General features: G+C 47.7%; 7 protein-coding genes across 7 annotated transcripts; 3 read left to right on the top strand and 4 right to left on the bottom strand.

Moving 5' to 3' along the window:
• Positions 1–1,148: 1,148 nt before the first annotated feature.
• On the bottom strand, positions 1,149–2,481 carry K441DRAFT_690652 (uncharacterized protein; the record flags this gene model as incomplete). The annotated part of the gene is made up of 2 exons (XM_067652400.1): positions 1,149–1,995; positions 2,045–2,481. The coding sequence occupies 2 exons, from the start codon at positions 2,479–2,481 to the stop codon at positions 1,149–1,151; spliced, it is 1,284 nt and encodes a 427-aa protein (XP_067497790.1).
• A 1,897-nt stretch (positions 2,482–4,378) lies between these two features.
• K441DRAFT_589276 (S-adenosyl-L-methionine-dependent methyltransferase) lies at positions 4,379–5,353 on the bottom strand (the record flags this gene model as incomplete). The annotated part of the gene is made up of 1 exon (XM_067644760.1): positions 4,379–5,353. The coding sequence occupies one exon, from the start codon at positions 5,351–5,353 to the stop codon at positions 4,379–4,381; it is 975 nt and encodes a 324-aa protein (XP_067497789.1).
• Positions 5,354–5,525: 172 nt separating this feature from the next.
• K441DRAFT_669246 (sarcosine oxidase) lies at positions 5,526–7,422 on the top strand. The gene is made up of 2 exons (XM_067650118.1): positions 5,526–5,840; positions 6,060–7,422. Exons 1-2 carry the CDS (start codon positions 5,664–5,666, stop codon positions 7,344–7,346), a joined length of 1,464 nt encoding a protein of 487 aa, XP_067497788.1. The 5' UTR covers positions 5,526–5,663; the 3' UTR covers positions 7,347–7,422.
• A 1,111-nt stretch (positions 7,423–8,533) lies between these two features.
• Positions 8,534–9,438, bottom strand: K441DRAFT_690649 (TBP-domain-containing protein; the record flags this gene model as incomplete). The annotated part of the gene is made up of 4 exons (XM_067652399.1): positions 8,534–8,582; positions 8,637–9,019; positions 9,077–9,164; positions 9,224–9,438. The coding sequence occupies 4 exons, from the start codon at positions 9,436–9,438 to the stop codon at positions 8,534–8,536; spliced, it is 735 nt and encodes a 244-aa protein (XP_067497787.1).
• A 2,456-nt stretch (positions 9,439–11,894) lies between these two features.
• Positions 11,895–14,096, top strand: K441DRAFT_690648 (ATPase; the record flags this gene model as incomplete). The annotated part of the gene is made up of 5 exons (XM_067652398.1): positions 11,895–12,812; positions 12,876–13,143; positions 13,197–13,349; positions 13,402–13,467; positions 13,522–14,096. The coding sequence occupies 5 exons, from the start codon at positions 11,895–11,897 to the stop codon at positions 14,094–14,096; spliced, it is 1,980 nt and encodes a 659-aa protein (XP_067497786.1).
• Positions 14,097–16,275: 2,179 nt separating this feature from the next.
• K441DRAFT_738646 (uncharacterized protein) lies at positions 16,276–18,414 on the bottom strand (the record flags this gene model as incomplete). Its single annotated transcript, XM_067654338.1, has 2 exons — positions 16,276–18,161; positions 18,231–18,414. Coding segments are annotated over 2 exons (2,070 nt in total), but the record flags the coding sequence as incomplete, so codon positions are not given.
• Positions 18,415–20,804: 2,390 nt separating this feature from the next.
• Positions 20,805–21,909, top strand: K441DRAFT_669242 (uncharacterized protein). The gene is made up of 2 exons (XM_067650117.1): positions 20,805–21,034; positions 21,209–21,909. Exons 1-2 carry the CDS (start codon positions 21,001–21,003, stop codon positions 21,820–21,822), a joined length of 648 nt encoding a protein of 215 aa, XP_067497784.1. The 5' UTR covers positions 20,805–21,000; the 3' UTR covers positions 21,823–21,909.
• The last annotated feature ends 5,080 nt before the right edge of the window (positions 21,910–26,989 follow it).

Raw genomic sequence — 26,989 nt, 5'->3', positions numbered from 1 at the left:
CTGAAAATGACGAAGGAGCAGAAGCAAGTAGAGAAGGATGCTGCTGCCGCTGCCCAGGCTGTTATTGACTGGGGAGATGAGCTCCCGACCATAACGCCGAAGGAGGGCCCCCATTTGGAGGCCCTAAAGAGCCGGAGCCAAACTGAGGATTCTCGCTGGCCTAATTTCGTATTCAATTCATAAGCCAGTTAGAGTATCGCGATATGAATGAATAATCGCAATATTGTAGATATAGGCAACATCAACAGTCTTGGCATGGTGTTGTACTAAATTGATGCAGGCGACGTCTCCATTGGAATAAGGGGTTGCGTAGGATATGGGGGCTGAGATGGGGAGGTGTGCTGGTACGGCAGGAAGGATGGGGATAGGAATAGGAAAGGGATTTTGGGGGCTGAGAAGACGTTGAGATAGGGCTATGACGGTATGACCTGTCTGAGAAGGAAGCTATCTAATGCAGAGCCAGCTTGACCTTGGAATAGTGCGGGTTCATGGGGGGCTCGAGACATGTAGTTCTGATAACTTAACCTCTAACTTATTCAAGTGGCGCCCGTCATCGCCATGCAAACCAGCAAAAGCGTACTCAATTCTCCGCATTGACCACCCATCACATGTTCCAGCGAGTTGAGTAGATTTACTAATTTCTGATACTGTATTCATACTCCCACTTACCATCCATCCCAGCCCCGCCCAATTCTCCTAGATAAAAGAATCTCCCGAGGAAAAAAACCGAAGCCTAGCCCCCAGGACGCCTTCAGCCATACCTACAACTATCTTACAAGAACAAGCCATCTCAAGTGGTCTAAATGCCCCCCCCTCCCCTTCCCACAAGGAGACAAACATTCCTGTAATCGGACCCGATTCGCCCCGAAAGACGCAGCGCTGGAGCAAGACGAAGAAGCGATCTAGGGATACACAATCGGAAGGAGAGGAGGAGAGGGTGGGGTAAAAAGTATGAAAAAAGGTAGAAAATCAAGAGTTGTGCTGTCCCGCTCGAAAATAGGAGAAGAGATTCATAAATCCATTACGATTTCCCGCAACACATAGGCCAAATAGATCCCATCCCAGTCAATTTTTGTCATCCGTTCTCTTTCTCTTTCCCTTTTTCATTCTTATTCTCTTTCTGTTTCATTCCTTCTCTTCCCACCCCCTCAGTACTCCCCAAACAAATCCTCCAGCTCATCCAGCTCCACATTCTCAGGACTCTTCAGATCCTCCGACCAGCCCCACTCCTCCTCCCCACCCATCCGCACATCATCAGAATCGCCCTTGAACACCGCCCGCGATATCTCGATCTCGAGCTGCGGCTTCAGCAGCGGACTACTCGCCGCAAACCCGTGCTGCATCGGATGCACAACCAGATGATCGACCTGGCCGAACAGCGCAGCCGCAGCCTCCGAGTTCCGCAGCGCGGCGCTCTCCTCCGTCTCCTCGATGTCCGCGGGCACGGGGTCGTCCATCGCGGTGTCGCCGGCGGACTGCGACGCGCCGGACAAAGCGGCGGTCGTCTCAGCGTCTCGACTCCGGCTGCGCTGCTGCAGGGACGAGGCCGTCTGCGTGAATTCGCGCTCGTCGCGCTCGAGCGGCGGCGACACGGCGCGGCGGTTGTGCGAGATGTTCGAGCTGGTCGGCGGGTGCGTCCCGCTGCGCATCAGCGGGTTGCGGTTCGAGAAGGGCGTGCTGTCGTCTTCGAATTCCGGAGATGACAGGTCGAGTTCCGGGGACGGCGAGAGCTGCGAACGGGTCCGAGCGTCCAGGTCTTCCTCTTCCTCCGAGGCGGCGGATGATAGGGACGGCGAAATAATACGAGCTGTCGAGAGGCTCTCTGGCGAATCGGATGGAATGGGTTGGTGGGGACAGGTGGTCAGATAGTAGTATACTCGCTTGGGATGCGTGCCAACAAGCACTCTATCGAGAGGACAGCGAGATAGCGCGGTCCAAGGGCGGCGGAGGTAGGTTGCGAGTCGTGATGAAATTATCGCAGAGGGGTTCGCCGAGCTGGGAAACGTCAGTACCTTTAGCGTGCATGAAAGCCGAGGAAGCGCACCTCTCAACAATGGAGATTGAGTTCGCAAGAACGGCACCCAGCTCTTTTAGCAGGTGTGGCCTGTTTCCAGTCTTCTCCAACTGCTGAATTACGCCCACGACGATGGTGTCGTCGATTCCTTCCGTGTCGACCTTTGTCTGTCCAGACTCTCCACCAGGCGACGGTGGCGGGGTGTTTTCCGCCACTCGACCAGCGCTCTTCGGTCGGTCATCGCGAAAGCGGATGGTAGTTGTTCGTGGAGGGCTCGCAGGCGTTGGAGAGGTTGAACTCGAGGTATGCGATCGCTTGATTTTTTTCGGAGGTGGTTGTTGTTGCTGCTGCTGCTCGCCTGGGACTGTTGCAGGCGGTGAGCGGTGAGCTGACGATCGGGAGCTGTTTGGCAGGTGAATGCCTAGCGACGGCAGCGACAGCGACTTCCTCCTCGTGTTGTAGGGCATTATGGCGAGATGTAGCGAGAGATGGTGCGGGAGCGACAGGTCTGTTGCGGGTGTTCCGGTCGCAGGGCAAATAATTTTGGTGTCGCGCGACGCGGGAGAATAATTGCGGCGGTGGATTTGTTGTGCTTCCTTGTGAGAAATGGACGGGGGTTCGGCGTCGATGGTCCTAATTGGCCAAGGTGCGATGCGGAATGCGGTCGGGGGGTCTAGTCCTTGCCTGAATGGTTTACCGCTGGTATGCACGCTGGATAATGCAAGGTAGCGTAGTGCGACACTTCTGCCTGTCTACTTTGGGTACGACGGTTCCGGCTGAAAGTTGAGCGTTGAGGGTGGTTGCTGACGGCGACTGAGGCAAATCAGGGCGAGCTCCTTTCACAGGCCCCGTCCGGTTCTTCGCGTACGTAACAACCACCAGTGAAACTCGAGTGTTGCCAGCAACAGGGAGATTCAAACACAGCGACGACGGGATGGTGTCTGTCGCAAAGGCGATGTCACCAGGTAGAATAATGGTACAAGGTGCAGTTCAAGGGAGGCGATTCGCAGAGGTTGAGGGTGTTGGAGGGAAAGGCGGGAGAAAGGAGTGACGGGGTGAGCAATGGCCCAAGGAACTACTAGCCGAGTCGTTATTCAATGATTGCATCGTCACGGCGTTTGGATATGAACATCACTAACTTTAGCAGGCGGCAAGGGGGGCCCACATAGGTGTGGTGTGTGTGGTGGGAGGCATAAGAGACCAGATTTTCATGAGCGCCGACAAGTGGCACACAAGCTGGTTGAAGCCACCAACCTCTGCGCCGCAAAACCGTCTTCTCGCGCTTGTGCTCCGGCGTGCAGACTTCCTGCACGTACAAATACCGGGCCCCCCTTTGAGCTGCCCGACTGGGATAAGGGACTATTTATTGCCAAAGCAGTAATGGAGCAATCTAATCGTCCAGTAATGCAGTAATCTGATGGCGGAGAAGGGTCCTGCTGATACAAGGCTAGCAGCAGACGCAGGCGCATGACGGACGCGCTGATGTTTGCACAACTGCAGAGCAGAGACCCCCTTGGCCAGCGGGGGGCTGCTGGGGGAATTTGATGATCCGATGGGGCTTGCATGTCATCTGTTCCAGCAGCGACCAAGCCCCTGTTTCGCAATGACGCCCTAGCCATTTAGCCTTAACGCCAAGAGACAGAGTCGGGCGGTGAGCCGTGGGCCGCAGAAAAGCCCGACGCGAAAATAACAAAAAGTGGAAAAAAAGAAAGTGGAAAAAGACACTCAAACCTCGGTGCTGACCGCCTTAAGAGGAAGAGCCATCCGCGGGCCTAACAACTCCTAAAAGGCCCTTTCTCCACGCGTCAACCCAGTCCTGAATCGCTAAGCTGACTTTTGCCGCCAAACGCAGCGCCCAAGGCCCGCCATTCTTTCCCCTCTTTTCTGGAAAAGCAAACGGTTTCCATGTTTCGAAAGCCTGTATATGGGGGCGGATTTCCCACTGATCACCTTGCGACCTCCCGTCAAATACTCTCCGAGGAGCCAATGATGGCTCCATGACACGAACATCGGCGTCACTATTATGGGGAGGCTGTCGGGAGAGACACGCGGAACACTATCCCCTTGGGGTTTATTAAGGTTTTACCCGCATCCCTTCTATCAATAAGATTGCGAGGCGAGTCATGCAGGTGAGCCGCTTGCCTGCAGATCTGGACCTGCCCATCTCAATAAACCCTCTCCGCATTGTAACTGAAGGAAGATGACGTGACGTCGTGGATATTGCATCTTGCAATAACAAATGCCAATCATGTGTGGCTAGCTGAAAGGAGGCATCACTCAAGAATCCTGCCTGCTCTCTCCGTGCCTGATTTGTCGACCGAGGGCCCTCTGTGAATATACGCGAAGCTCACTGGAGCTCGGGTTTCAGCTCCAGACACCCCACCACCGCTTCTGGGCTACTTGCGGGACGACCTCCTGCCCAGCCGCTTCCTCAATCGGACTTGCTTCCTTCTTCATCCCCTTCCGTGGCTTCAATTCCACCCACCAGGTAGTCCCGAAGTTGTGTCTCTTGATCTTGACTACCTCCAGCCCACTGTCCTCTACAATCTTCCCGATATCCTTGTTCCACCAGCACCCGTGTTTATCTGCATGCATTGGTGCCGTCTTGTCCAAGTAGTCGTTCAGCCACCCGTAATGCGACTTCCCGTGCTCAAGTAGCAGTATCTGCCCGCCGTCTTTTTTTGTGATTGCTCCCAGGTTGCGCAGCAGGGCCTCGGGTTCCGGCGTCGAGCATAACCCCATGGTCTGAATTACCGTGTCAAAACCTTCGGGCGACGGCGAAGGAATTGGGTCCAGAGCCGATTGATTCCTGAAGAAGATCCTGCGAGAGTACTCTGGGTGCTCGTCTTTCCACTTCCTCTTCGCGATCGCCAGCATCGGCGAACTCTGGTCCACCATAGTAATCGACTTGCACTCCTTCAAAGGGTAGTATGGTATATTCCTCCCTGTGCCGACTGACACCTCTAAAATATCCCCTTTCGCGAGCTTTGTCAGCTCTTTCCGGCGTTTATTGATCCCCGCAAGCTTCTCAATGGTGTTGACATCGCTATCAAAACTGGCGGCATTCTCGTCATAGCGATCGGAGACATCTGCGGGGACGGCTTGTGCTAGGGGTAGACGGCTAAGTGATGTGTAGACAAGCACGCCGTAGCATGATATACCAAAGACCGTGACTCCAGCTAGAATAAGCGGCACTCTCCTGCTTCTTGAGTATGCTGGAGTTTGAATTGGATTTGGTGCTGACTTTGGCGGACGCGGCCGATATTGGAATGGTCGAGAGCTCGCGGACTTCTGCTGGGTTTGTCCTGTCGTGTGTTTCGATTTAGGAGGTTGGCTCATGGTATCTCGGGATGTGAGAGAGTGCTTATAGATACACACCCTCTTCAATTGAGTCGGGCGCAAGTTGAGCTGTCTATGGAATGGGAAAACTTTGAAGACCGTGCTTGCATAAACTATCTGCAGCTTAATAGAACCGAAGAAAGTCCGACACCATATCAACTCCAACCTCAACCCCAACTGGTATCACTAAACAGGTTGTATGTAGGTATTCTCTACGTATATATACTGCAACTGATTCCAGGAGGTCATATCATTGTCACCCAATCCCATATGTGATATTTAAAAGCATTCGGCTCTCCAAGTAATTACAATGGCCTCAAACGAGCAAGGTTCCACTGAAAGACCAATCCCTTCATCCATTCTGATAATAGGAAGTGGGGTCTTCGGTCTCTCTACCGCGTACTCTCTTTGTAATAACCCGTCCTTCAAAGATACTTCCATTACTCTAGTAGACCGGCACCCATTCCCAGCTCCAGATGGCGCAAGTGTATAGGCCCATTTCTTTCCCCTTCTATTTCCATTAGCTCTTCTCTTCCAAAACCTACCATATCCTCCTTTCTCCCTATTCCTAAAACCTATTCGATCCCCCATATCCAACCTACCGCTCCCCTCATTACCACCCATTCCTAGCTCCCAGCATTCATCCCATCCCCTCTCCCCTTCTCTCCCCCATCACTACCACACCGAACTCACCAACCACCCCCAGATCGACTGCTCCCGCATCGTCCGCGCCGACTACGCAGACCCAGCCTACGCCGCCCTCGCCGCCTCCGCCCAAACCCTCTGGCGTGGCGCCTGGGGCGCCGACAACCGCTACCACGAGTCGGGCCTCGTGCTGACCGCCTCGCCCGGACGCGAAGCCTACGTCGCCGCCAGCCTAGCCAACGTGCAGGACCTGACCGCCACCTCCGCCACTCCGGCTTCTACTCCCTCCTCCGGCATCGAAGTCCTCCCCACCCCCGCGGCCATCCAGCGCGCCGCGGGCGTCGACCCCGCCAGCGAGGCCGCGAGCGGGACGACGGGGTACTTCAACGCGGCGGCCGGCTGGGCGGACGCGGAAGCGTGCATGCGGTGGCTGCGATCCCAAGCCGAGGCCCTCAACCGCGTGCGCTTCGAGACGGGCACCGTTACCCGCCTTCTCTACACCGATTCCAACGGCAACGCCAACCCCCGCGTCGCCGGCGCGCAGCTCTCCGACGCGCGCACCCTCACCGCCGAACTGACCGTGCTGGCCGCCGGCGCCTGGACGCCGTCGCTGCTCGACACGCGCGGGATCCTGACGGCCACGGGTCAGGTCCTGTGCTACGTCCCGCTCTCGGCCGCCGAGCAGGACCGGCTGGGCGCGCTGCCGGCGCTGCTGAACATGTCGACGGGCATGTTCGTCATCCCGCCGGCCAACCGCGTCTTGAAAGTCGCGCGCCACGCTCACGGCTATCTCAATCCGGTGAGGGTGCCGTATCCGGAGCCGCTGGCTGCTTCTGCCTCTTGCTCTCCCTCTGCCAGCGCCAGTGCCAGCGCCGATACCACCACCACCACCAGCGCCCGTACGCCCACCATCACCACGTCCCTCCCCGCGACCGCCCTCTCCAACCCCCCCACCACCACCGTCCCCCCCGAAGGCCAGGCCGCCTGCCGCGCCTTCCTCGCCGCCCTGCACCCGTCCCTCGCCACGCGGCCATGGTCCCACACGCGCATCTGCTGGTACGCCGACACGCCGCGGGGCGACTTCCTGATCGACCACCACCCCAAGTACGCAGGGCTGTTCGTCGCGACGGGGGGCAGTGGGCACGCGTTTAAGTTTCTGCCGGTGATAGGGGCGAAGGTCGTCGAGTGTATCGTGGGGAGGCTGCCGGAGGAGCTGAGGCGGAAGTGGGGGTGGTCGGGGGAGAGGGTGGAGGAGGGGACGTGGGTGGGGGATGGGAGTCGGGCGGGGAGGAGGGGGATGGTGTTGAGGGAGGAGATGGGTAAGGGTGGAGGGAAGAGCAGGTTGTAGATTGTTGGGCTAGAGGTAGCAGTATAGAAGAGGAGGGGCAGAGGTGTTGAGTCCCCGGAGTAAAGGGAGTAAGGCGGGGGTAGTAAGGCGGGTTTAATGAGGAATGGAGACGGGATATCCCATCCGCGTCCAACGAGCAAGTGGCCCGTGCGCGAAGACCAGGTTCAAGACAGCGCGTACACTTATATAGATTCCATCAATTAATTACCTACTATAATATAAAATACCGTTTTGTAGGAAGGATAAGTGCTAGCAACCTTATATCGAACGACTTAACTCCTGAAATCAGGCGTGCATGTCAAATTACTACAAAATCAAAGGCTCTATTCCTTAGTACGGGCGTTAAATTCAGCTCGATTAATTATCGATAACCGTTGACGGGATAAGGGATAGAAGTATCAAGGGTAGTAATAGCATAACGCATCACGTCACGGAGCATGCAGAGACACAACATATTAGATCGTGGTTGGGATTTAGCTACCTCACTAAAGCCCATTCCGCAGCAACAGGCGCGATAAGCAAACCACGATACTTAATGTATCACCATCGTTCAACTGAGAGCCCCGACATCCATCGGCAGTCAACAGGGCTCTCCTAAAGCAAACGCTCGCTCGCTCAGCCGTCAACCAATCCATGTCTCATCCACACCACCACATACTTTTCAATCTCACCTCCACCACCGCCCACCAAGACTCACGACTGCCACCTAGCCAGGCAACTCTTGAGTGAAATATAGAGTGGAACACCGTCAGATCCCCCCATGTTTGAACAAATTAAGTCGGAGACCGATCGACCAGCGCACCATCGCCGCCACATAAGCCAGCGTGTGCAGCCTTTCTAGAATGTGGAATAAGGAGTTTTGAGAAATGCCCGAAAAAGAAGTGAAAGCCTCCATTACGCAAGGCTCGAACGACCCGGGCCCGAACACCATGCAATGCCGCAAAGAACACATGAGTTAAGGAAAATAAAGTGAAAAGGAAAGAATGAGTCTGAAGCTTCGCCGGTCATGCGCGACAAGTTTGAGGGAAGTCGGCGGAAAGGTTGATGCAAGACGACTCAAAGCCGGATCGAAGTCGACGCTAGTGACACGATCGATCTTTAGAGAAGATGTATTAATACAAACGGTCTAACGCGGTGCTACAGGGTATCATTTCACCTGTGCGCCGAGTTGTTGCTCGATATACCAATCAAGACTTGCGGAAATCCGACAGCACAGGGTAGATGAGCTCGAAAGCTCTGAATAGTATGTTAGCACAAGGATTAGTAGACATTTTCAAGGTCGCAACTCACTGGTAGATCTCCTCGCGAACCTTGGCGCCAGTGAGGACAATCTTGCCGCTCACAAAGATCAAGAGGACGATCTTCGGCTTCATCATGCGGTAGATCAAACCAGGAAATAGCTCCGGTTCATAAGACGAGAAGTTGTGATGGCGACTAGCCAAACCTTCAAGACGAATCGGGAACTTGATGTCGCAAGACCCAACAATGTTTTGAATCTTGAAGTCTGTAAACTTGGCATTAAAGCCGAGCTTCTGAATAATACGAGCGTATTTGCGACTCGCCAGTCTGCTATCGTCTTCCGATTTCGCGCCAGTCACAACCATCTTGCCCGAAGCGAAGATGAGAGCGGTCGTCTTCGGTTCACGAATACGCATGATGACGGCAGCGAAACGCTACAAGTACAAGTTCAGCAAAAAGAATTAGAAGAGGCTGGCGGAGCGAGTCAGTACCTTTGGGTTGTACTCGGCATTGCGTGCATGCAAAGCAATCGTCTTGAGATCAAGCCGGCAGTCAAGATTGACGGTTGCGACAATGTTTCTTTGGGCATGCACTTTAGAACCCCATTAGGTTAAATGAGGATTTCGGGTAATACTTACTGCAAGGTAGGAATAATGCCGCTCGCAGAGTTTTGAGTGCCAGGTGTAGCCGCGGGAGTGGCGACACCATTCACCGCATTGTTCTGTTGTTGACTGTCCTTCTCGGATGATGGAGGAGTCAACTCGCCTGCGCCGCCAGGGAATGACAATGATGTAGGAGCCGTGAAAGCCTTGGCCTGTTGCGCGGTCGCCGGGTGGGTAGTCAAAGAATCCATGATTTATTCGAGAGGTTGTGGTTTATCGCAAGATAATCCTTTTGATGAGGGACTCAGTGAAGGGAATCGGAAAGTCTTGACAATCTGTTTGATAGCACAATAGGTTAGATGAGGTCACCGACGCAAGGTTCAGTTCGACGAGGTCGACGAGGCTCGAGATCGCAGGAGTAGTATGCGAGGTCGTTCGGCGTCTGCGATGCCTTTGATGGCGTCGTCGATGCTGAGATGGGTTCGTACCGGTCAGTGGGAGATGAACAACTCAATGTGTCCCTCACAGCGCTGCCAAGCGTGGTCGCCGACTATCGCCCGATCGCAATTATCGAGGCCGACAGTGGTCAGGAAGCAGAGGTTGATGAGAGCGCAAAGGCGAAACCAGCTAGCCTTTGGTGTGGTCGAAGAATGAGGATGCGATCAGACCGTGGACTGAAAGTGAGGCTGTCGCAAAGTCGAGATCGCTAGAACCGATTGGGAAACGGCCCCTGTACCTCGGAGGGAGCGGAAAGGTGCGCTTTTAGCACACAGAGGGATGCAGAAACGGAGGTAAGCGAGTGCGCAGATAGAAAACGTTGGTGTTTTCTGGCTGCGACGATGGTGGTGGGGGGGTTGTGGTGAGGAGGGAGGCAGAGTGCAAACAACGGGCGGCCAAAATGTAAGAAAGAAGGCGGGAGGGCAGGCTGTTTAAGTACTCTTCTGCCTGATTTCCACGCCATGCTCCATTCGGCTAAGCGCCATGGCATGAAAATAAGAGTCACAGTTAGCGCACTGCTGTTTCGCCGCTTTGGAAAGCCAAGACGCCCCTCCCACCTGCTCCCTGGGCCCCCTTTTACGCGCTTCCGCCCACCAGCGTCGCGGCCCTCCTAATCCAGCTGCTAACCCTGCTGACCCCCTAAACCCCCAGCAAGGCTAAAGCTCAGCCTTGTACCGTGCATCGACACATCGACCCATCGACGAATCCGCGACAGCGCTGCGAAAGACCGAGAATTTCTAACGACCTGACCGCAGGGCCCTCTGAACCACTGCCCAAGAGGTCGCGATCGTCGGGCAGCGTCGGCACCCCCGGCCATCGCCTCCTGTTCCACGACTCGCCCGACAGCCCAGGAAGCCAATCCAGACCCACACCAACAGCCCATCCGACTAGCATTGCGCAGACTGAAAGCACGGCTAGTGTCTCACTCCAAAATACTTAGGAGCCTGGAGGAACATATTGGAGGCATGGCATACTATGTAACCGTTGAGGGGCCTGAGATCGACCTCCGGTCTAGAACGCCATAGTGCATGGACGGAGTTAATGTGCAAGGTAGGGTTTAGGCTCCAGGATAAGCTCCCTACAGACAAGATTTATATCGCGATTCATGCGATAATTAACAGAAGTCGTTCGAGACCTGTAATAAAGAGCAGAATGCAACATGCGATCAAGCACGATATAGTCTCAGGCGTCCGGTCAGGATTTGGGGGCTCCGCCGGAGAATAAAGTATCGCTCAGCTGGTTTTGGCTCCAGGAAGTGGCACCCATCGGCGCGCGGCTTGGTAGTTGTCGATCCGGTGAGGCGAAGCAAAACTTTACGCCGCAAGACTTTTTCTTACACTCCACTAACGCAATTTGCTACCTCATCCAAAGCTTGACTCGACCGAATATCAACCAACAAGCCCACCAACTCCAACGTGACAGAACAGAGTCTTGTCACTGTCACATCTGGGAACCAATTTTCTCGTGACTAACAAATGTGGCGTTTTCATATTCTTGTCCCACCAGAAACAAGTATCTCTTTGTACCTCGACGGAATAGTCACCTCATTCCCTATTCGCTAACATGAGAAACCGGAAGGGTTACATTAGTGTTAAAATGCGACAAGTGTTTTTGCGAAGATTTAATAACTTCTTCCAATCTACTGCTTCAGCATGCACTTCTGCGGTTGCTTGTTAGAAAAATCCCAGCTTCATATTATTTGATCCTGAATGTCGACCCCATCACATTCTAATGCAAGTTCAAAGGATTATTAACAGCCTTTTTATTGAATTCCAGCAATGGCTGTTGTTGCCTTGAACCCAGCCATCCCCTCCTCTCAAGGCTTCAGCCACCAGCACCACATCTCACAAACCTCAATGACTCTAGGCATCCATTTAGTTATTAGAAAGTCACATGCCTTTGTTTGTTACCGTTTTACACCACTACAGTACTGATTGTTGTTTACTGGCCATACGCAACCGCGTCTATCTTAAGTCTTGCACGCTTGTAAGTTTCGTTACTCTGCTTGAGCGGCTGGAGACATCCATAGTGGGCATTGAGATAACTTATATTTATATGTACAGGTAGCACGAAGCTCAATCAAAGCCCAACCCCAATACCGAAATCCATTATGGTATCCAACGACAGCTGGGCGTTTGCGAAAATGTGGAAACGAAAATCTGCATCGCAACCCATTACGGGGAAACTCCTCTCCTCCAGCGACCTGTCCATGCCGAATGGGCAGAAAGCAACCTCTCCTCCCCCTGCCCCAACCATTCCCGGCAAGGACCCAAGTTTCGGAACAAATGTTGTCCTGAAGACATTTTACGAAGGCAAAAACAGTAGTGCAGGTTACTACGATTGGGTCGAAACTCCACCGAAGCAGCTTAACAAGAAGATTGCCAAATCCTATGATCGAGTTGCTATCAAGGTTTACAAGATCAAAGATTCTGAACAGCCCACAATCTCCGGCCGCACTGCGCTCAAGTACCACATGATAGAGATCCAAAGCCCAATCCTTGTCGCCGCTCTCAAGGATATTTTGAAGCACGAAAATGTCTTCCTCGAGGCGACGGAGATCGCTAGATTCCAGGAGCCATTCAAGTCATTGTATTTTTGCTGTGACAAGATCGTAGACTTACACAGGAAATCAGAAGAAAACAGTCTCCTTAAACAGCATCTTGAGCTCTTACTCCAGGTTATGTCCGGCCTATTCGGCGGTTTCATGACACAGTTGAAGCATCTCCGAGCCAGTGGATTGATATCTTTCAAGCTGGCTTGGACGTACTTCCCCAAGAACTCAATTGTCTACAGCGCAGCCAGGGACTGTGAGCGATTGTGTAAAGTCATCGATACTGCATACCGAAATAAACCTGAACCCCATATGGCCATCATTTGCCAGGATATCAGCTTTGATGGCGAAGCTTTCGTTTGGAAACCGGTCGAGCTGCAGGTACCTGCCTTCCCAGGCAATTTACCTGTCACTGCTCTTCCCAACTACCCTCTCATATTTCATGAAGATCAAGAGGGTGTAAAGTCGAGGTTGACTATTAGAGGGAAGAAAATTCTCAATTACCAGCAGCTCACATATTGCGAGTACTCAGGGCTAGGCGTGCACAATAAAGGATGCGACGTTGAGAAGCATAATGTATGAAGATGTTCCAGGAAAGTACTGGCAAAATCCAAACGCACTGCTAACGAGACGCTGTAGGTGTCTGGTCGGATTCTCATCGATGCGTATGGGTACAACAAGCATCATCTGGCTCTCCAAAGAAGGGAAGGTAAAGAAGTAACAGAGGAAGACACCAGTGATTCTGAAGACGAGGACGAGAAGCCATCAGCAGAAAAATCCACATATATCAAGCGGCTTAGCGACGAGAGACAGCAAAAGAACAAAGATGAGATGCTCGCTAGAGAGCAGGATCTCATTCTCCTTTCCCCAATCCTGACTGGGTTTGCATTGAAAAATAAGCTTTGGTGTGAGTACTCAAGTTCGGCCTTTGACACATGACTAGTGCTAATTATCTCCAAGTGAGCTTCTATGTCGATGACATCAAGCCTGTGGTTTGGAACGACGAAGCATATGACCACTTGGTTTACCCGGAAGAGCAGAAGGATTTGGTCTTAACCTTCGTCGAGAATCATCAGCGAACGAAAGGAGTGGATGATGTCATCATGGGGAAAGGTTAGTGATTATAACAATGAGTATTGTTCACTCAGCTCATCATTCCATTTAGGTCAAGGATTAATCCTCCTCCTGAGCGGCCCTCCAGGCACCGGCAAAACGCTCACCGCTGAAGCTGGTAAGTCTAAAGTCCCTCAATACCACTTCAAGCCCTCTAATTAACTATCCCTAGTGGCCGACAAAACGCGCCGCCCTCTCTACTACCTCCAAGCCGAAGATCTCGGCACCAACGCCGCCTACCTCGGGCCAAAGATCAAGAAAGTCTTCGAGATGGCGACGGAATGGAACGCCGTGATCCTGCTCGACGAAGCCGACGTCTTCATGGCGGAGCGCTCGCCCGCCGACATCGCGCGCAACGAGCTCGTCTCCATCTTCCTGCGCGAGCTCGAGTACTTCCGCGGCATCATCTTCCTGACCACGAATCTCTACTCCACCATCGACACCGCCTTCCGCTCGCGCGTCAACATCCACCTGCTGTTCGAGCCGCTGCCGCCCGCGTCCCGCCTCGTGCTGTGGCGCAAGTTCTTGGACCGCCTGCCGATGGAGACGGGGAAGGTGAGGCCGTTGGAGGGGCTGGAGCGGGGGGATTTGGAGGAGCTGGCGAAGTGGGAGTTGAACGGAAGAGAGATTAAGAATGCGATTAAGACGGTTAAGACATGGTGCGATTGTAAGGAGTATAATATGTCGTTGCTGAGACTCGAGAGTGGTATTAAGGTTACGGCGCCACAGGCTAAGAAGGCTGAGTGAGGAGGATAAAAAGGTGAAGTCGTTTAGGCGGCCCTTTTGTGCAGTGAGCCATGGGTACGAAGTGACAACTGCGGGTGAGCAAGGAGAGGTGGGTAATGTAATGGACGCGGATAAGTAAAATCCATAAGTTCACTGTAGTCATAAGAATTAACCATTTGTATCACTACCATTCACAGAGGTACCCAACTATTTAAATAGTTAACCCTCTACTCTGTCACTCGTCCCTGTGAACTATGTGCGAAGTGATAAAGGCAGAATACAAAGAATGCCCGCACACCGACGGCCCCGAATGGTGGTGTACTGCCAAAAAACCCACACGTGGATGGAAAGAACACCGCCGTGCGAACGCTGCGTGAAGCCGCTGCGGAAGGGCTGATATTCCATGGCGCTGAAGTGCCCATTACGCACGAATGCTGATAATATTGATAAGGGGCTCTGGGGAGGTTTTAATAAAGCTAGTAATCTACTAGAGCTTTATTAATATAAGTTATAGCTAATAATAATTACTACACTATAATATACATGTTCTTAGAAGAAGATAGGTTATAAAAAGGCCGGTAGAGAAGGTAGTAAGTCCACCAATTTATATAAAACTAATAGCTAATAAAGGAGCAGCTACTATACCTTCTTTCTCTACTACCTCCTAATCCTCTATACTACGCCAAGATCGCGATATACGCGCTACTTTTACTACGTCTACCTTATAAACTACCTCCGAGCCATGCGAACGAGCTTATACCATAATTAATTGTGTTGAGAATTTGGTGGCTGGGCCCAATATAGGGTGGCCGTTACCAGCCACCTAATTATTGATGCATATATATACGAGCTTCTTACTCCATCAAATATAAATTATTCAACCTTTCCATCTACTTTTGACTCCCCTCAGTCGTTTATTTCAACAAATTGATAGGGAGGAGCTTAATAGGCAATATACCTACTAGGTGAAGCTATAGCGGATTTTCTATAGAACTTTAAAATCTATACTGTCTTGGCAAGCAATTAACAAGCAAGCAAGCAAGTAGACGTAATTTTGAGGCCAGCAAGCAAGCAAGCAGAGAAGTGTTTTGCTTGCTTGCTTGCTTATCAGCAAGTCTAGAGGTGGCGCAAGTGGTGTTAACACCTTTCTTCCTATAGGGCTTTAGATAGTTCCTGCAGGCCTTCTTATGCCTTCTTGCAGAGCAGTGAGCGCACGCAGTTTGCGAGCATGATCAAGTCTTTGAACAGGCACAACTCATTATTGTATTAGTTTTCATTGATTTACTTCTGGTTGGTTGTCTCTCCTACCTATCCAGGCTTTATCTAAAGCTATTGCTGCTCACTAGTTTTGTTTCGTCTTGGGGGTGACTCGGTCACCGACCCGGTCACCGACTTAGTCTACTACTTTATGTACACGAGTTCGTTCAGCAGGTACCCACCGCCGTGGACGATATTTCAACTTGTCTTCGTCAATACCCTCCAAAATACGATCTATAAAGGCGTTTGCCTTCTCCACTGCAGATTCGGTGGATTGAGAAATGCAAAGGTTGAAGGACGTTCCATTAGCCCCTTTCCCCATAACTCTAAGAGCAAGACGGCTAGCAGGGTCATCATCCCGTGCTTGTGTTGCGTAGACGTGGACATGTCTTTGCCCAACTCTTGAGAACCTGGGGTAAAGCGTTAAATAATCGTCGCCAAAGTCAATACCCTTTGGGAATATAAGCCGCATATAACAGAAATAAAGAACGTAAAGCCCTTCACGTGTCTGTATTGGGGCTCGGACCCTGTAGCCTTCATATTTGTACTGTGTGTCCCACAGGCGCTTTGAGTTTTCTCCTGAGTTCCAAACATATTTTGCGACTGGGGCGCCCACCAGGAGGGGCCTGGGAAGAACTGTCTGTGTTCCCCCTGCAATAATGTTGGGATGCAAGTGCCCTGTTTGCGCATTTATATCGCTATCGGTCAGCCCCTCCAGCAACCCCGTTTCAGCGACTTCATAAGGGGCGCCATCGTTAGCCAGGATATCGCGTATTTCAATTCTACTTTCCTCCATCATCTCAGCCTCCGAGTCTTCAGCAACCATAGAGGCCTTCTTCACGAGGCCTTGAAACGAGGCATAATTTGGTGACCCGGCGAGCGATTGGTCGAGAATTTCCAGCTCATCATTTTTCCAGTTTAATCCATCGTCATACTAGGATCTCTAGTTAGCCGGGCCTTCGTATACGGCAACCACAGCCTGAATGCTCACCACTTGGTTGTCTCCTTCTTTAGAAGTAGGACTAATTGCAAGGTTTTCACGAGTTGGCTCCATTCGCTCAACGTATTTTACCTCTCCATCTTCGGAAGTTGGGGATTGGTTTAATGCATGGCTTGAGAGTTGATTCGTTCCGCCACCGGAGGATATAGATAACCTTGCTTGTTTTGCCTGCTGGACCTTATCGAAAATACTTTTTACTTCTTGGAACTGTTCTGGCTGAAAGGCCACATCATGGTCCCTTTTACGGTAATTTCCAGTAGCCGTCTGGGGAACCGCATTGTTTGGATATGGGGAACGAGGGAATATGTGCAAAAGCATTAAGAGTCCCCGGGTAAGGCATCCAGCCGCTTGTTCAACCTTTCTGATGTCCTCATCGTTGATAAAACCTTTGTAGTACATCCACGCTTTAAGGTTAACGTCCAATGTATCCGTTGTCATGCGCACTCCGGTCTTTGCTTCATATTGTGCTTGGCGAAGGATATGGACAATCGCTCCGCATCTTTCAAATACGTTTCGGTAGATCCCTTCGGTTTTTGTAAGAGTTGTAGCAAATTTGATAATGGTATCAATCCGTTGTGCAGTCGCCCAGTCCCCAATTGCTAGGGTCCATGGGAGCTCAGGGCAATATGCGTACAACCTATGCTGGCCTTCTCCACGAGTCTCCAGATAGATCTCATAGTTGTGGGTCGCAAGCTTAAGACCAAATTTCTGATAAGAATCCACTCCAGCTAGAGTTAGTTCCCTGGCATTCGTTCCGCATAAAAAGACTACTTTCAGGGCGCTTCCTTGGATCAACTTCCGATGAACTTTGGTGAGTAGTTCTTTCCATGGACTGGCTTGAAGCTTATGAAGCACGTCTATATCGACTGTAGAGGGTTGCCGAAGATTGAATGTCCATATGAGGGAGTTCCTGGGGGTGAACCCCGTTTCCTTGAATCCCCATGGTAATTTTAGTCCTGCATCTCCATGCGAGGAATCCCCCCTTAGCTCTCCATAATCTAAAATAAATCCTATTCGTGCTGATGGACTTCCGAGTGGACGGGTAAAAGGAACAACCTCCTTTAGAAGCTTGCCGGATTCGATCTCCCCGTCTTTAAATAAATAGTCCAGATCGTGTAAAGACTTAATATCTTCGCCACCTTCAGCAAATGAATCGATCTGCACTAAGTCCGCGGTCCCTTTCAAGGCATCTTGAAGAGCGCCTATGTAGTCAAGGACAGCCCCTGACTGCCGTGCATGGCGCAAGGTATTTTTCCATTGCGGCTTCTGCGCCTGTCTGACCGAGATCCATTGGCGAACCTCGAGATCCTGAGATTGGGATATGTCAATAGTAAACTGAATTTTCCTGAAATCATCTACTACAGCCGACTGGAGGAGTGGAGGTGCGACATTCAGCCCAACATTTGCGTAACTGCCTGTTTCTGGTGGTCCAAAAAACGTTTCAAGGACTCTTGACGAAAGCGACTGGAAAGCCCGACAGAACACCATCTCGAGAATGTTGTGTAATAGGCCATACCAATTCTCCGAGGAAAGTTTGTCATTGTATGGACTTGGTGGTAATCTCCAGAGTTGTATGAAACTAGAGCTTCGATGGCCGCCCCCACGGGAACAGATATAGTAATGAAGAGTATCCGACTTGCCTTTTAAAATGTTACTTAAATGGCAAGGGATACGGCGCCTAACTTCCTTTGACTGGCCAACGTAAAAGCGCAAATAACTGTCATTCCTGTTATCTTTAACGTAGTTTGCATACCCAACGGCGTCGGGCCAGTACTCAGTGTCTTTGGATTGTGAAAGCCAGATATCATCCATACTGTAATCATTCGTTACTAACTACTCCCTAGGATCAAGTAGAAACCGTGATTATACTTACCGTTTAACCGTAAGTTGTAATCCACTTAGAGCTAGCAATCGAGCGTCAATACAATTGAAGCATGCTTTCGTAACAGCCCCCTCCCCATGGCTCAAAATCCAGCTTGAATAACCTAGGTCCTCAATTTCTGAGTAAGTGTTGCGTACTAGGCCGGAAACCAATTGGTGTATTGTTTGTTCCAGGTTTGGGAAAACGATCTCCGGTGTTACATTGACATCATTCTAAAAGACGGATTAGATTACGTTTTAACTTGGCCGGCTTGCCCTGTGCCATGTCCCATAGAAAGATATTACTTACAGGCATATCATTTGAAGTCTCAAGGCTTTGGGGTGGGCAGGTAATAGAGACATTTAAGCTACGCCACTTGCGGAACGAACGACTTTCTCCTAGCGGCTCATTGCTCTGCGAAGTAATTGGTGGTGGATCTGATTGTGGATGTTGGTTTGTCCCGGAGGGGCGTCGGCGTGTCTTGTTCTGCGAAGTAACCGACGGTGGATCTGATTGTGAATGTTGGTTTGTACTGAAGCGACATCGATGTGTCGGATGTCCCTTTTTATTGCAGTTTCGACATGGAGGAGCTTTTGGACATTCAAACTTTGTGTGGCCTTTCTTCTTGCAGTAGCCACACAGCCTACATTCTGGACAGGTCTCCATCGTGAAGCCTATGGTGCCGCATGAGTGACATGCTGGGAGTCTTTCTGGATTAAAGGACATCGTTTTGATCTAACCCAATATAGAGTAAGGGTTTTGCAGCATCAAGCAAAGAGATTTACAGTCGATCTTGTAGGGGTATGTGGTCACTGGTTAGGGGTGAGAGGTTGAGAGGTTGAGAGGTTGAGGTTGAAGAAAGGATGGAAGAAAAATTCTCACACTCAGAACCTGTTTACTTTAATGGTGAATTTTGATGGTGAGTGAATTTTCGGCTGTGACATTTTTTTGATTTGGTGAATGCAGCGAGTCATGCCAGCACAGAAACTGCTATGCAGTTTTGCAATCAAGAGAGATTAGGTAGACAGAATTTGAACTTAACCTTTAGGTGAATGAATTCAATTAATAATAGTATACCACGGTAATAGAGAATGAGAATGTAATTGGATGCATAATCACACAACTCTTCCAAAAAGACCAATTGTTCAATGAGTGGATGTTGAATGGAACATATATGTAAACCAAAAATCCCCATGAAATCAAGTCCTGGTCCAACCCTTTAAATTAGTCGTTTGCGGATCTCGAATGCTCGCTTCATCTGTCGTGTTTTTGATGAATAAGTCCAAATGTGCTTGACTACCAAATTGAGGGCTCTCCATGTTTGCTGCTGATACCCAAAGGGCCACGCATTATGGGTACCTACCTCTTGTGTGGTAGGCTAACTCAAGCGTAATTTATGTTTTTCCTACACCCCCAAGGCCGATAAGTGCGACCTTTTGATGTTGGTTTCGCGCGAAGGGCGTTTTTTCTAGTCCATTAAGCTGGGGATTGCGGCCCACGAATCGAAGATTCCGGAACGGCCCAGCAAGCCTGAGCGGCTAGGTGACATTGAGTAACAGGAAGTCTGGAAGGCAATCTAGCTTACTGGTTAAAAGCCTCGTAATGCGACGGGCATCATACTCCTACGTAAGTAAGCTCCGTAGCAACGCTAGATTAAGTTGCGTTGCGCTTACTTGCATTGCGGCGGCGAACGCAGTATCTGTTCTATCTACACTATATTAGCTCGACAACAGCGCTGCAAATCTCTAAGCAAAATTTTGGATGTACATACTCTGCTTCTGCTTCGGACTTAACACGCTCTTGCAGTAGGAATTCTGGTCCTGTTGTCTGAGACACCTATGCGTTGCTGCCTTAATAGTACCATCCTCTTGATATTTAGCTAGGCTAACTCCCTGCAGCCCTTGCTAAAAATTAAAATGGAAGTAATAGCCTCATCAAAATGTCTTTGCCAACGGGTAATAAACCTATCTACCTTTTTTCCGTCTCGGTCGCAATATCCACTAGCGCCTTTAAAAGAAACCTAATTACCCTATCCTCAATTACCTATATCCCCGAGTGCCCGGTCCTAGGTAGTTTAGAGACCAAATTTCAGTAGAGTAAAGAGCTACTAATATACTAAAGCATTATCCTTAGGCAAAAAGCCTAGAGTTAGTATAAGAGCGCCCGTAAGAATCGCACTATAAGTGCGACATAAGGAGAGGCCTGCCACGGAGTTGGTAGAAGCGATTATAATAAACCTAATTAAGTAGCTCTTAGCTATGCTATCAACGGCAGCAGGTAAAGAATCAAGACGTTGGGCAAAGAAGAGGGAAAAGGAAAAAGAGAAAAAGGGAGAGTCGCGTAGCTTATCGGAATATAACAACATCTATAATACGTGCAATATGGATGGAACAGATGGAGAGTTGGAAAACGGTTGCGTGAAAGATCTAGCTGGCAGGCGAAAGTGTGACTCGGACCTGATCACCCACTGGATGACGCCTTTGGCCCCTGCTAGCGGCTCCCCCCATAAACGTGCATGCAGCAAATCAGAAATCTCCTCAGCATCGTCTGGCGCAGCTTGGCGCCGATCCCCTCGAGCTTTGCAGCTGCCCTGCCCGTCTACTTCCAACCTCTCTTCCATCCTCCAACTCTTACACCTGTCGCGCTTGCCTCCAACAACAACCCGCGCATCTCCATCTCCATCTCCACCGTCGTCGCGACGCTTACGCGCATCAATTGATTGCTGTATCGTCATTGCGCTTTGTAGCTCCTCATTCAGTCTTCACGTCATTGCTTCGGAAGCTATTTATATCGGGTATTTGACTACGATGGCTGACGACGGCATCAAAGAGGGTGACCAAGGTACACGCATCCAATCCCCATAACATCCTATCTTTGTGCGCGAAATACTCCCCGTCCTCTCCCTCAGGCGCGACCCGTCATGTCGCCTCAGCTCGCCGCATAAGCGCGTCGGCAAACGCCGCCACAGCCCTTTCTTGCTATGTGTACGTGCTAACAAGCTCCGCTATGTTTTAGTTTCCTGGCAATGGTCTGGCTCGCGACCAAGCAGCGAGGTTGCCGAAGTCAAAGAGCATGGCGAGCTCTCTATCCAATCAAACAAGGGCAACACCATCAAGAAGAACGCGGACCCGGAAGACCCGGCTGTGCATATTGCGCGAGAGGGCAACGATGCCGTGAAGCGCGCGCGTGAAATCGAAGTAGAGGAACACGCTAATGGGGGTGAAGTCAGGGTTCCGGAGTCGGAGAAGAAAGAAGAGGAGGAAAAGGAAGAGGAAAAGAAATATGAAGAGGAGGAAAAACAAAACGGTGTTGTTGAGGCCACCGAATCGAAGACTGAAGAAACTAAGAACGGAGAAGTAGCCTCCGAGGAAGCCAAGACTGGAGAGAAACGCAAGGCCGAAGAGCCTGCAAGCGAGGGAAGCGGTGATGGGGAGGGTGAAAGGGATGAAGCCTCAGAGAAGAAGCAAAAGACCGAGAAGGCCAATGGGGCTAAGAAAAGCCGGGGAAGACCGAAGAAAGGTGAAGCTGCTGAAAAGAAAGAGAAGAAAGCACCGGCGAAAAAGAGAGAGCCCAAAAAGGCCGCAACGGAAAACGGTGAACCAAGACGGAGCGCGAGAAACAGATCTTAGTTGTTGATTGCACTAAATGCAAATGCTACTGCGTAATCGACGCCGTTAGAGGGGTTTGCTGAGGTATGTGCGTCCGGATATGGCTGGCTAGGATAGGATTCGGGACCGGGGATATTGGCAACAAGCGCAGGAGGTGGCATCTGTTTTCTGGGGGGCGCTCAGGTGGCATTTTATCGCGATGATTATTATAACAAAAAATGTTCCCTACAGCTTTTCTTGTACTATAGCTGCGATTTCCGCTTTTGCTTGTGCTGTTATTGACACCAGCGGAGGGTGTTGGCAATGGAGATAGTGAAAAGTGCACGTTCTGCTATATTCTATGGCTTGTCTGTGAATACATGTGTCCTGATGTAAAAGAGCCTGCAAGCATCGGTAGTTAGCGCCATAATGCTTCAGGTGAAATGATATCATCGAAGTAATGCTGTGCTATATCTCAGGAAAAGTCTCTCCGATCCGTCTTGAAACTAGAATTTAAAGAGAAATCATCATATTGATTTGAAAAGGTGTGGGTAGAAAGCAGCAAATTTCTTCGGGTTTCACTCATACATGACTTAAATGTGCTAACATCCTAAACTGCAGCATGTCGCTCTTCTCCGTATAACCTGATTTCCCAACTCCAACGTCTTATATTGTTGATTTGGTAGGTTATAAAGCTAAAGCGTTATGCATTGCTTGTTTTCTATATATACCTAGGTTTCCCCCTTACTAGGGATTTTTCCTATAAATAGAAGGTAGAAGCCTATATGGACCTAAAAGGGGACCAAATCGGGTAATAAATAGAATTAATAATAAATAATAGTATTAAAGTTTTTTTTAGTAAAGACTTAAACTTGCTAGGGAAGCTATCGCGACCTTCTTTCTATTAATTCTTTATTGCCTTTTTCTTAATAAAGGCTTCGGCTAAGGAGTGGTAGTATCTTCTCTCCTTTACTTGTTGGACGAGTTAATAGGCTCTTCTGTAAATATAGTAGTAGTCTTTAGATTAATATTACCTTTATAGATTTTCACCTCTTCAAGTCGCTCGATCTTCTATTTATCGAATAGCTAAACGCGATAGTTTACCTTGCCGCTATAACTAATTAAAACACATTTTTTTGCTCGTAGAGTAAACCTAGCTAATTTTACGCGATCTTCTTTAGCTATAAGGGAGTAGATAATAGACCCTAGAGCCTGTTAGCGACTTAGTCAATCGAGGCACGAGCACGGCGAGAGGGACGCGCAAACCTGTACGATTGGATTGTCTATAAACGAGGATCTAAAGCTAAAGAAAAGGAAAGGAAAAGACGAGCAGCAACGCGGGAATTTTTATACAATCTCCTAGTCACGTAAGAGTCACGTAAGCTCTGCGTCTACCATAGCGTCTACTATAACTGCCGCTTTCTGCCAGTGCCGTAATATTACCCCCCCCTCCGCAAAAGCCTACTCTCAGGCTTTATATATCCGTATTATCTCTTGCACTAATAACTGCGTCTAATAAATTGTGGCCCATGCGCACCAATTAAAAGGCCTGCTTAAAGGGAAATGTTAGGGAGGTATTAAACGTGCGCGGGCCTGATGTAGAGTAGCTAGAATTTCTCGCACGGGCCACTTATTATTAGCAGTCATTAGTACAAGGGATACATATAGACGTTTTTATCTTTATACTCTTCTAGTAGCTTATTATTTTTTTATACTAGCATTCTATCTATTCCTCTAGGTACTTTAGGGGTTTAGGTTTATTAGGGTAACGGCTATAGAACTTTTAAAGCTTATAGGAACTACTTATAAAATTCTATATAGGGTACTAGGTAGGGTCTAGATTATATCCTTTCTAACTAACGCGGTACTTTAGCGTTCCCCTTATAAGTTTATAAGCTAGTATTTCTTTAATTTCCTACTTATCTTTACTGTTAACTTAAATTAGTAGTAGGGGTAGGTTAACTTATCCTGGTAAAGGGTCTATAGCGGCCTTCTATGACTTAATTAGTAAAAAAATATAATAGACTTTTATTAAATCTGGGAGCTTAACCTTATATAAGTTTCTTACTTTACTAAGGATTTTATATAGTCTTTTTATTTAGTAGTTAAGCTTACAGCTAGGCCGTTCTATCTTTTAGTTCTTTATTATAACCCAAACTATATTACCTATAGTAAAATTAGGCTCTTACCTATACTTATTTATCTACTATTTTATTAATTTTTAAGCCTTTATTAGATTTATATAGGCTACTATTTAAGCTTCTTTTAAGCGCTTAGTATACTACTAGGCTTCCTTATAAGGCAGTTTCTTACATATAGTCTAGGGCCCTTTTAGTCTTTCCCAATTAAAGCTTATATAGGGTAAATAGCCTATTTCTAGTTAAATAGGGGCAAATCCTATAAAGTTATAAGGTAGAGTTGCTTAGGTATAGTTTATTAGGGGTAGTAATTTAGTCTAGTTATCCTAGAAGTAGTTAACAAAGGGCTAGAGTCTCTAGTTTAAATATTAATTTATAACCTCTATCTAGCCGTTTATTTAAGGGTAGTATTATAGAGAGTTTTAGCTTAATACCTAAGATTTAGGTAAACTTATTCTAAAAAGCTAATATAAACTGCAGTCTGTAATTGGATATAATAGTATTTAGTAGTCTATAGATTCGGTAGATATAATAAATATATAGTTAGGCAGCCTCTTTAGTGTTAATATTCTTATAATAGGGGATTAAGAATAGGCGCTTGCTAAAGTAGTTAACTAGAATTATAACTATATTATAACTATTACAGTTTATAGATAACCTATAAAAGTTTATAAAGATATACTACTAGGGGCGTTCCGGTATTAGGAGACGTTTTAATAGTCCTAGGGTCTTATCTTATGGAATTATAAACCTATAGTAGTTATTACAGTTCTGTATATAACGGTTAATATCTATAACTATCCTGGGCCAGTAGTATTATTTACTAATAATCCTATAGGTCTTATTTTTATAGGGTAGGCCGTAAAGACTTAGGTATATGCTTTGGCAATAAGCTAGGTCTATTAGTTCTATTCCTTTACTACTACTAGCCATTTACAGTACTTAAGTAGTGTATTTTTAAGGGACTATAGGCTAGTAATATCCTTTATCTTTTTACGGTACTCCTGTAAAGAAGGGGCCGTATAGTTTACTTATAGTAGTTTATTAATAAGATTAAGTTCTATAGAGTTAATAGAATATATTTTAGCGTCTAGAGAGTCTATATTTAGTTCTACCTATATTTAAAGGTTAATGTGCTCTGGGTATAGTAGCGTTTAGGTTTATAATAAAATCTTTATAACTATCTAGTTCTTTATATTCTATTTACGCCTAATAGGAGTGTCTACACAGTTAGTGGCACTTAGCCTATATATAATTAGAAAATTAAACTAAGATAGTATATCTGCCTAGTATACCTAACGAGAAATAAGGGCTTTTATTATTATAAAATATGCTAAGGCTTTATAATTAGAAACCAACTAAATAGGCTTAGAGGTCCCCTTTAGCTATATACGCTAGTACTTAAAGCTAGAAATAATAGCTAGCATCTCTTTGTCGTGAATATAGTAGTTTGGCTTAGTATTTACTATAGTCTTCAAATAGTATATAATAGGATACTATTCTTTATCTGGTTACTTTTAAAAATAAACGCCTACTATTATGCTGTCTAAGGCATTAGTTTTTAGTATTAAGAGCCGTTCTAGGTAAAATTAAGCAAGTAGTAAGGCTATGACTAGCTATGTTTTAAACTTATTAAAGGCCTACATATATACAGCGTTAAGGTAAAAGGGCTGGCCTTTTTAGGTAAGGTGGTTAAGAAGCCTAGTAATCTTACTATAGTCCTTAATAAAGTATTAGTAGAAGTTATGGAAATCTAGGAATAATTACGCCCCCTTTATAGTCCGTAGGGATATCTACTAAGTAATTATAGCCGTTTTTTTAGGCCGGTTTTAATTCTATTTATACTAATAATAAACCCTAAGTACTTTATACGCTTAACACTAAACTTTAACATCTTAATATTAGTCTAAAGGCTAGCTTTACGGAGTTATTATAGAACTTTATAAATATACTCCTCGTATTCTAGCTTATTCTTAAAGTAGATTATAATATTATTTAAGTAGGTTGTATAGAAATTATTAAGGTAGTTAAAGAGTATATAATTTATATACCGCTAGTATATAGCTAGTCCGTTAGTTAGTCTAAAAGGAAGTACTTTATATTTATATATTTTGTAATAAGTCTAAAATATAGTAAGATCCTTAGACCTAGGGTTTGTTTTAATTTAGTAGAAGGCCTAATGGATATTAAGCTTTATAAAAACCTTAGCTCTACTTAGGCTAAAGTCTTATTAAGTAGGGGTAATAGATAGCGGTCCTTGTGGGTTATATTATTTAGTTTATAATAGTTAATATAGAAATAAAGTCCTCTATTTAGCCTTTTAGTAAAGAAAATAGGTAAGTTAAAAGGGCTTAGCTAGGCTTAATAAAGCCCATATCTAGGTTGTTAATAAGGTACTACTTTATAGCCTATATTTAGTAGTAGACTACTAGTAAAGAGGGCTAAAGCTAATAGTGTTTTTCTTACCTAGCTTAACCTTAATCTTATAGTTATATAGTTAGTAAGGCGGGAATATATTAGACACTACCTTAGAGAATATATCTTTAAATTTCTAGTATTAATGGGGTAGTTTTTGTTCTACTAGCTCCTTATCTATAAGCTCGCTTACTATCATAGTGCTATAATAAAGTAGACTAAATAACTACGTTATAGTATAAAGAGGGGAAGAAGGTAGAAAGGGGGTATTGTATACAAATAGTAGGGCCGGCCGCTAAGTCGCTAGTAGTGGGCCAGCCAATAGTAGGGAACAGTACGAGATAGTATGAAATAGTATACGTCAGGTTAGTGCCGTAACAGTACTCCTCTCCCCTAGACGGTTTGGTCCCTAAACTAAATAAATAACTTAAAAATAGGCAGTATACGGGGTTGCCTATTTTCTACCGCAAAGATATTAGTTCTGCTTACCGCCCTTAACCGAGCCAATAGCGATTTTCTATGCCGGGCATGGAAAATCCTAATTGGTTAGTTTAGTGAGTAAGGTTAGCAGAACTCTATACCGCCACCTAAATTAGTCCGTATAGCGTTTCTTAGCGAGAATTTGGCTAATTAGATAACTTCGACCGCTGGTTAAA

This window comes from Cenococcum geophilum, assembly GCF_001692895.1.
Source record: "Cenococcum geophilum 1.58 unplaced genomic scaffold K441scaffold_69, whole genome shotgun sequence".
Classification (NCBI taxonomy): domain Eukaryota; kingdom Fungi; phylum Ascomycota; class Dothideomycetes; order Gloniales; family Gloniaceae; genus Cenococcum; species Cenococcum geophilum.
This window is presented reverse-complemented; position numbering and strand designations above follow the sequence as displayed.

Excerpts from the sequence above, each read along its gene's own strand:
- K441DRAFT_669246 (XM_067650118.1), top strand. The coding sequence starts at position 5,664 with ATGGCCTCAAACGAGCAAGGTTCCACTGAAAGACCAATCCCTTCATCC. Across the intron at positions 5,841-6,059 it reads CAGCTCCAGATGGCGCAAGT|ATCGACTGCTCCCGCATCGT; the intron begins GTATAGGCCCAT and ends AACCACCCCCAG.
- K441DRAFT_669242 (XM_067650117.1), top strand. The coding sequence starts at position 21,001 with ATGGCTGACGACGGCATCAAAGAGGGTGACCAAG. Across the intron at positions 21,035-21,208 it reads CATCAAAGAGGGTGACCAAG|TTTCCTGGCAATGGTCTGGC; the intron begins GTACACGCATCC and ends GCTATGTTTTAG.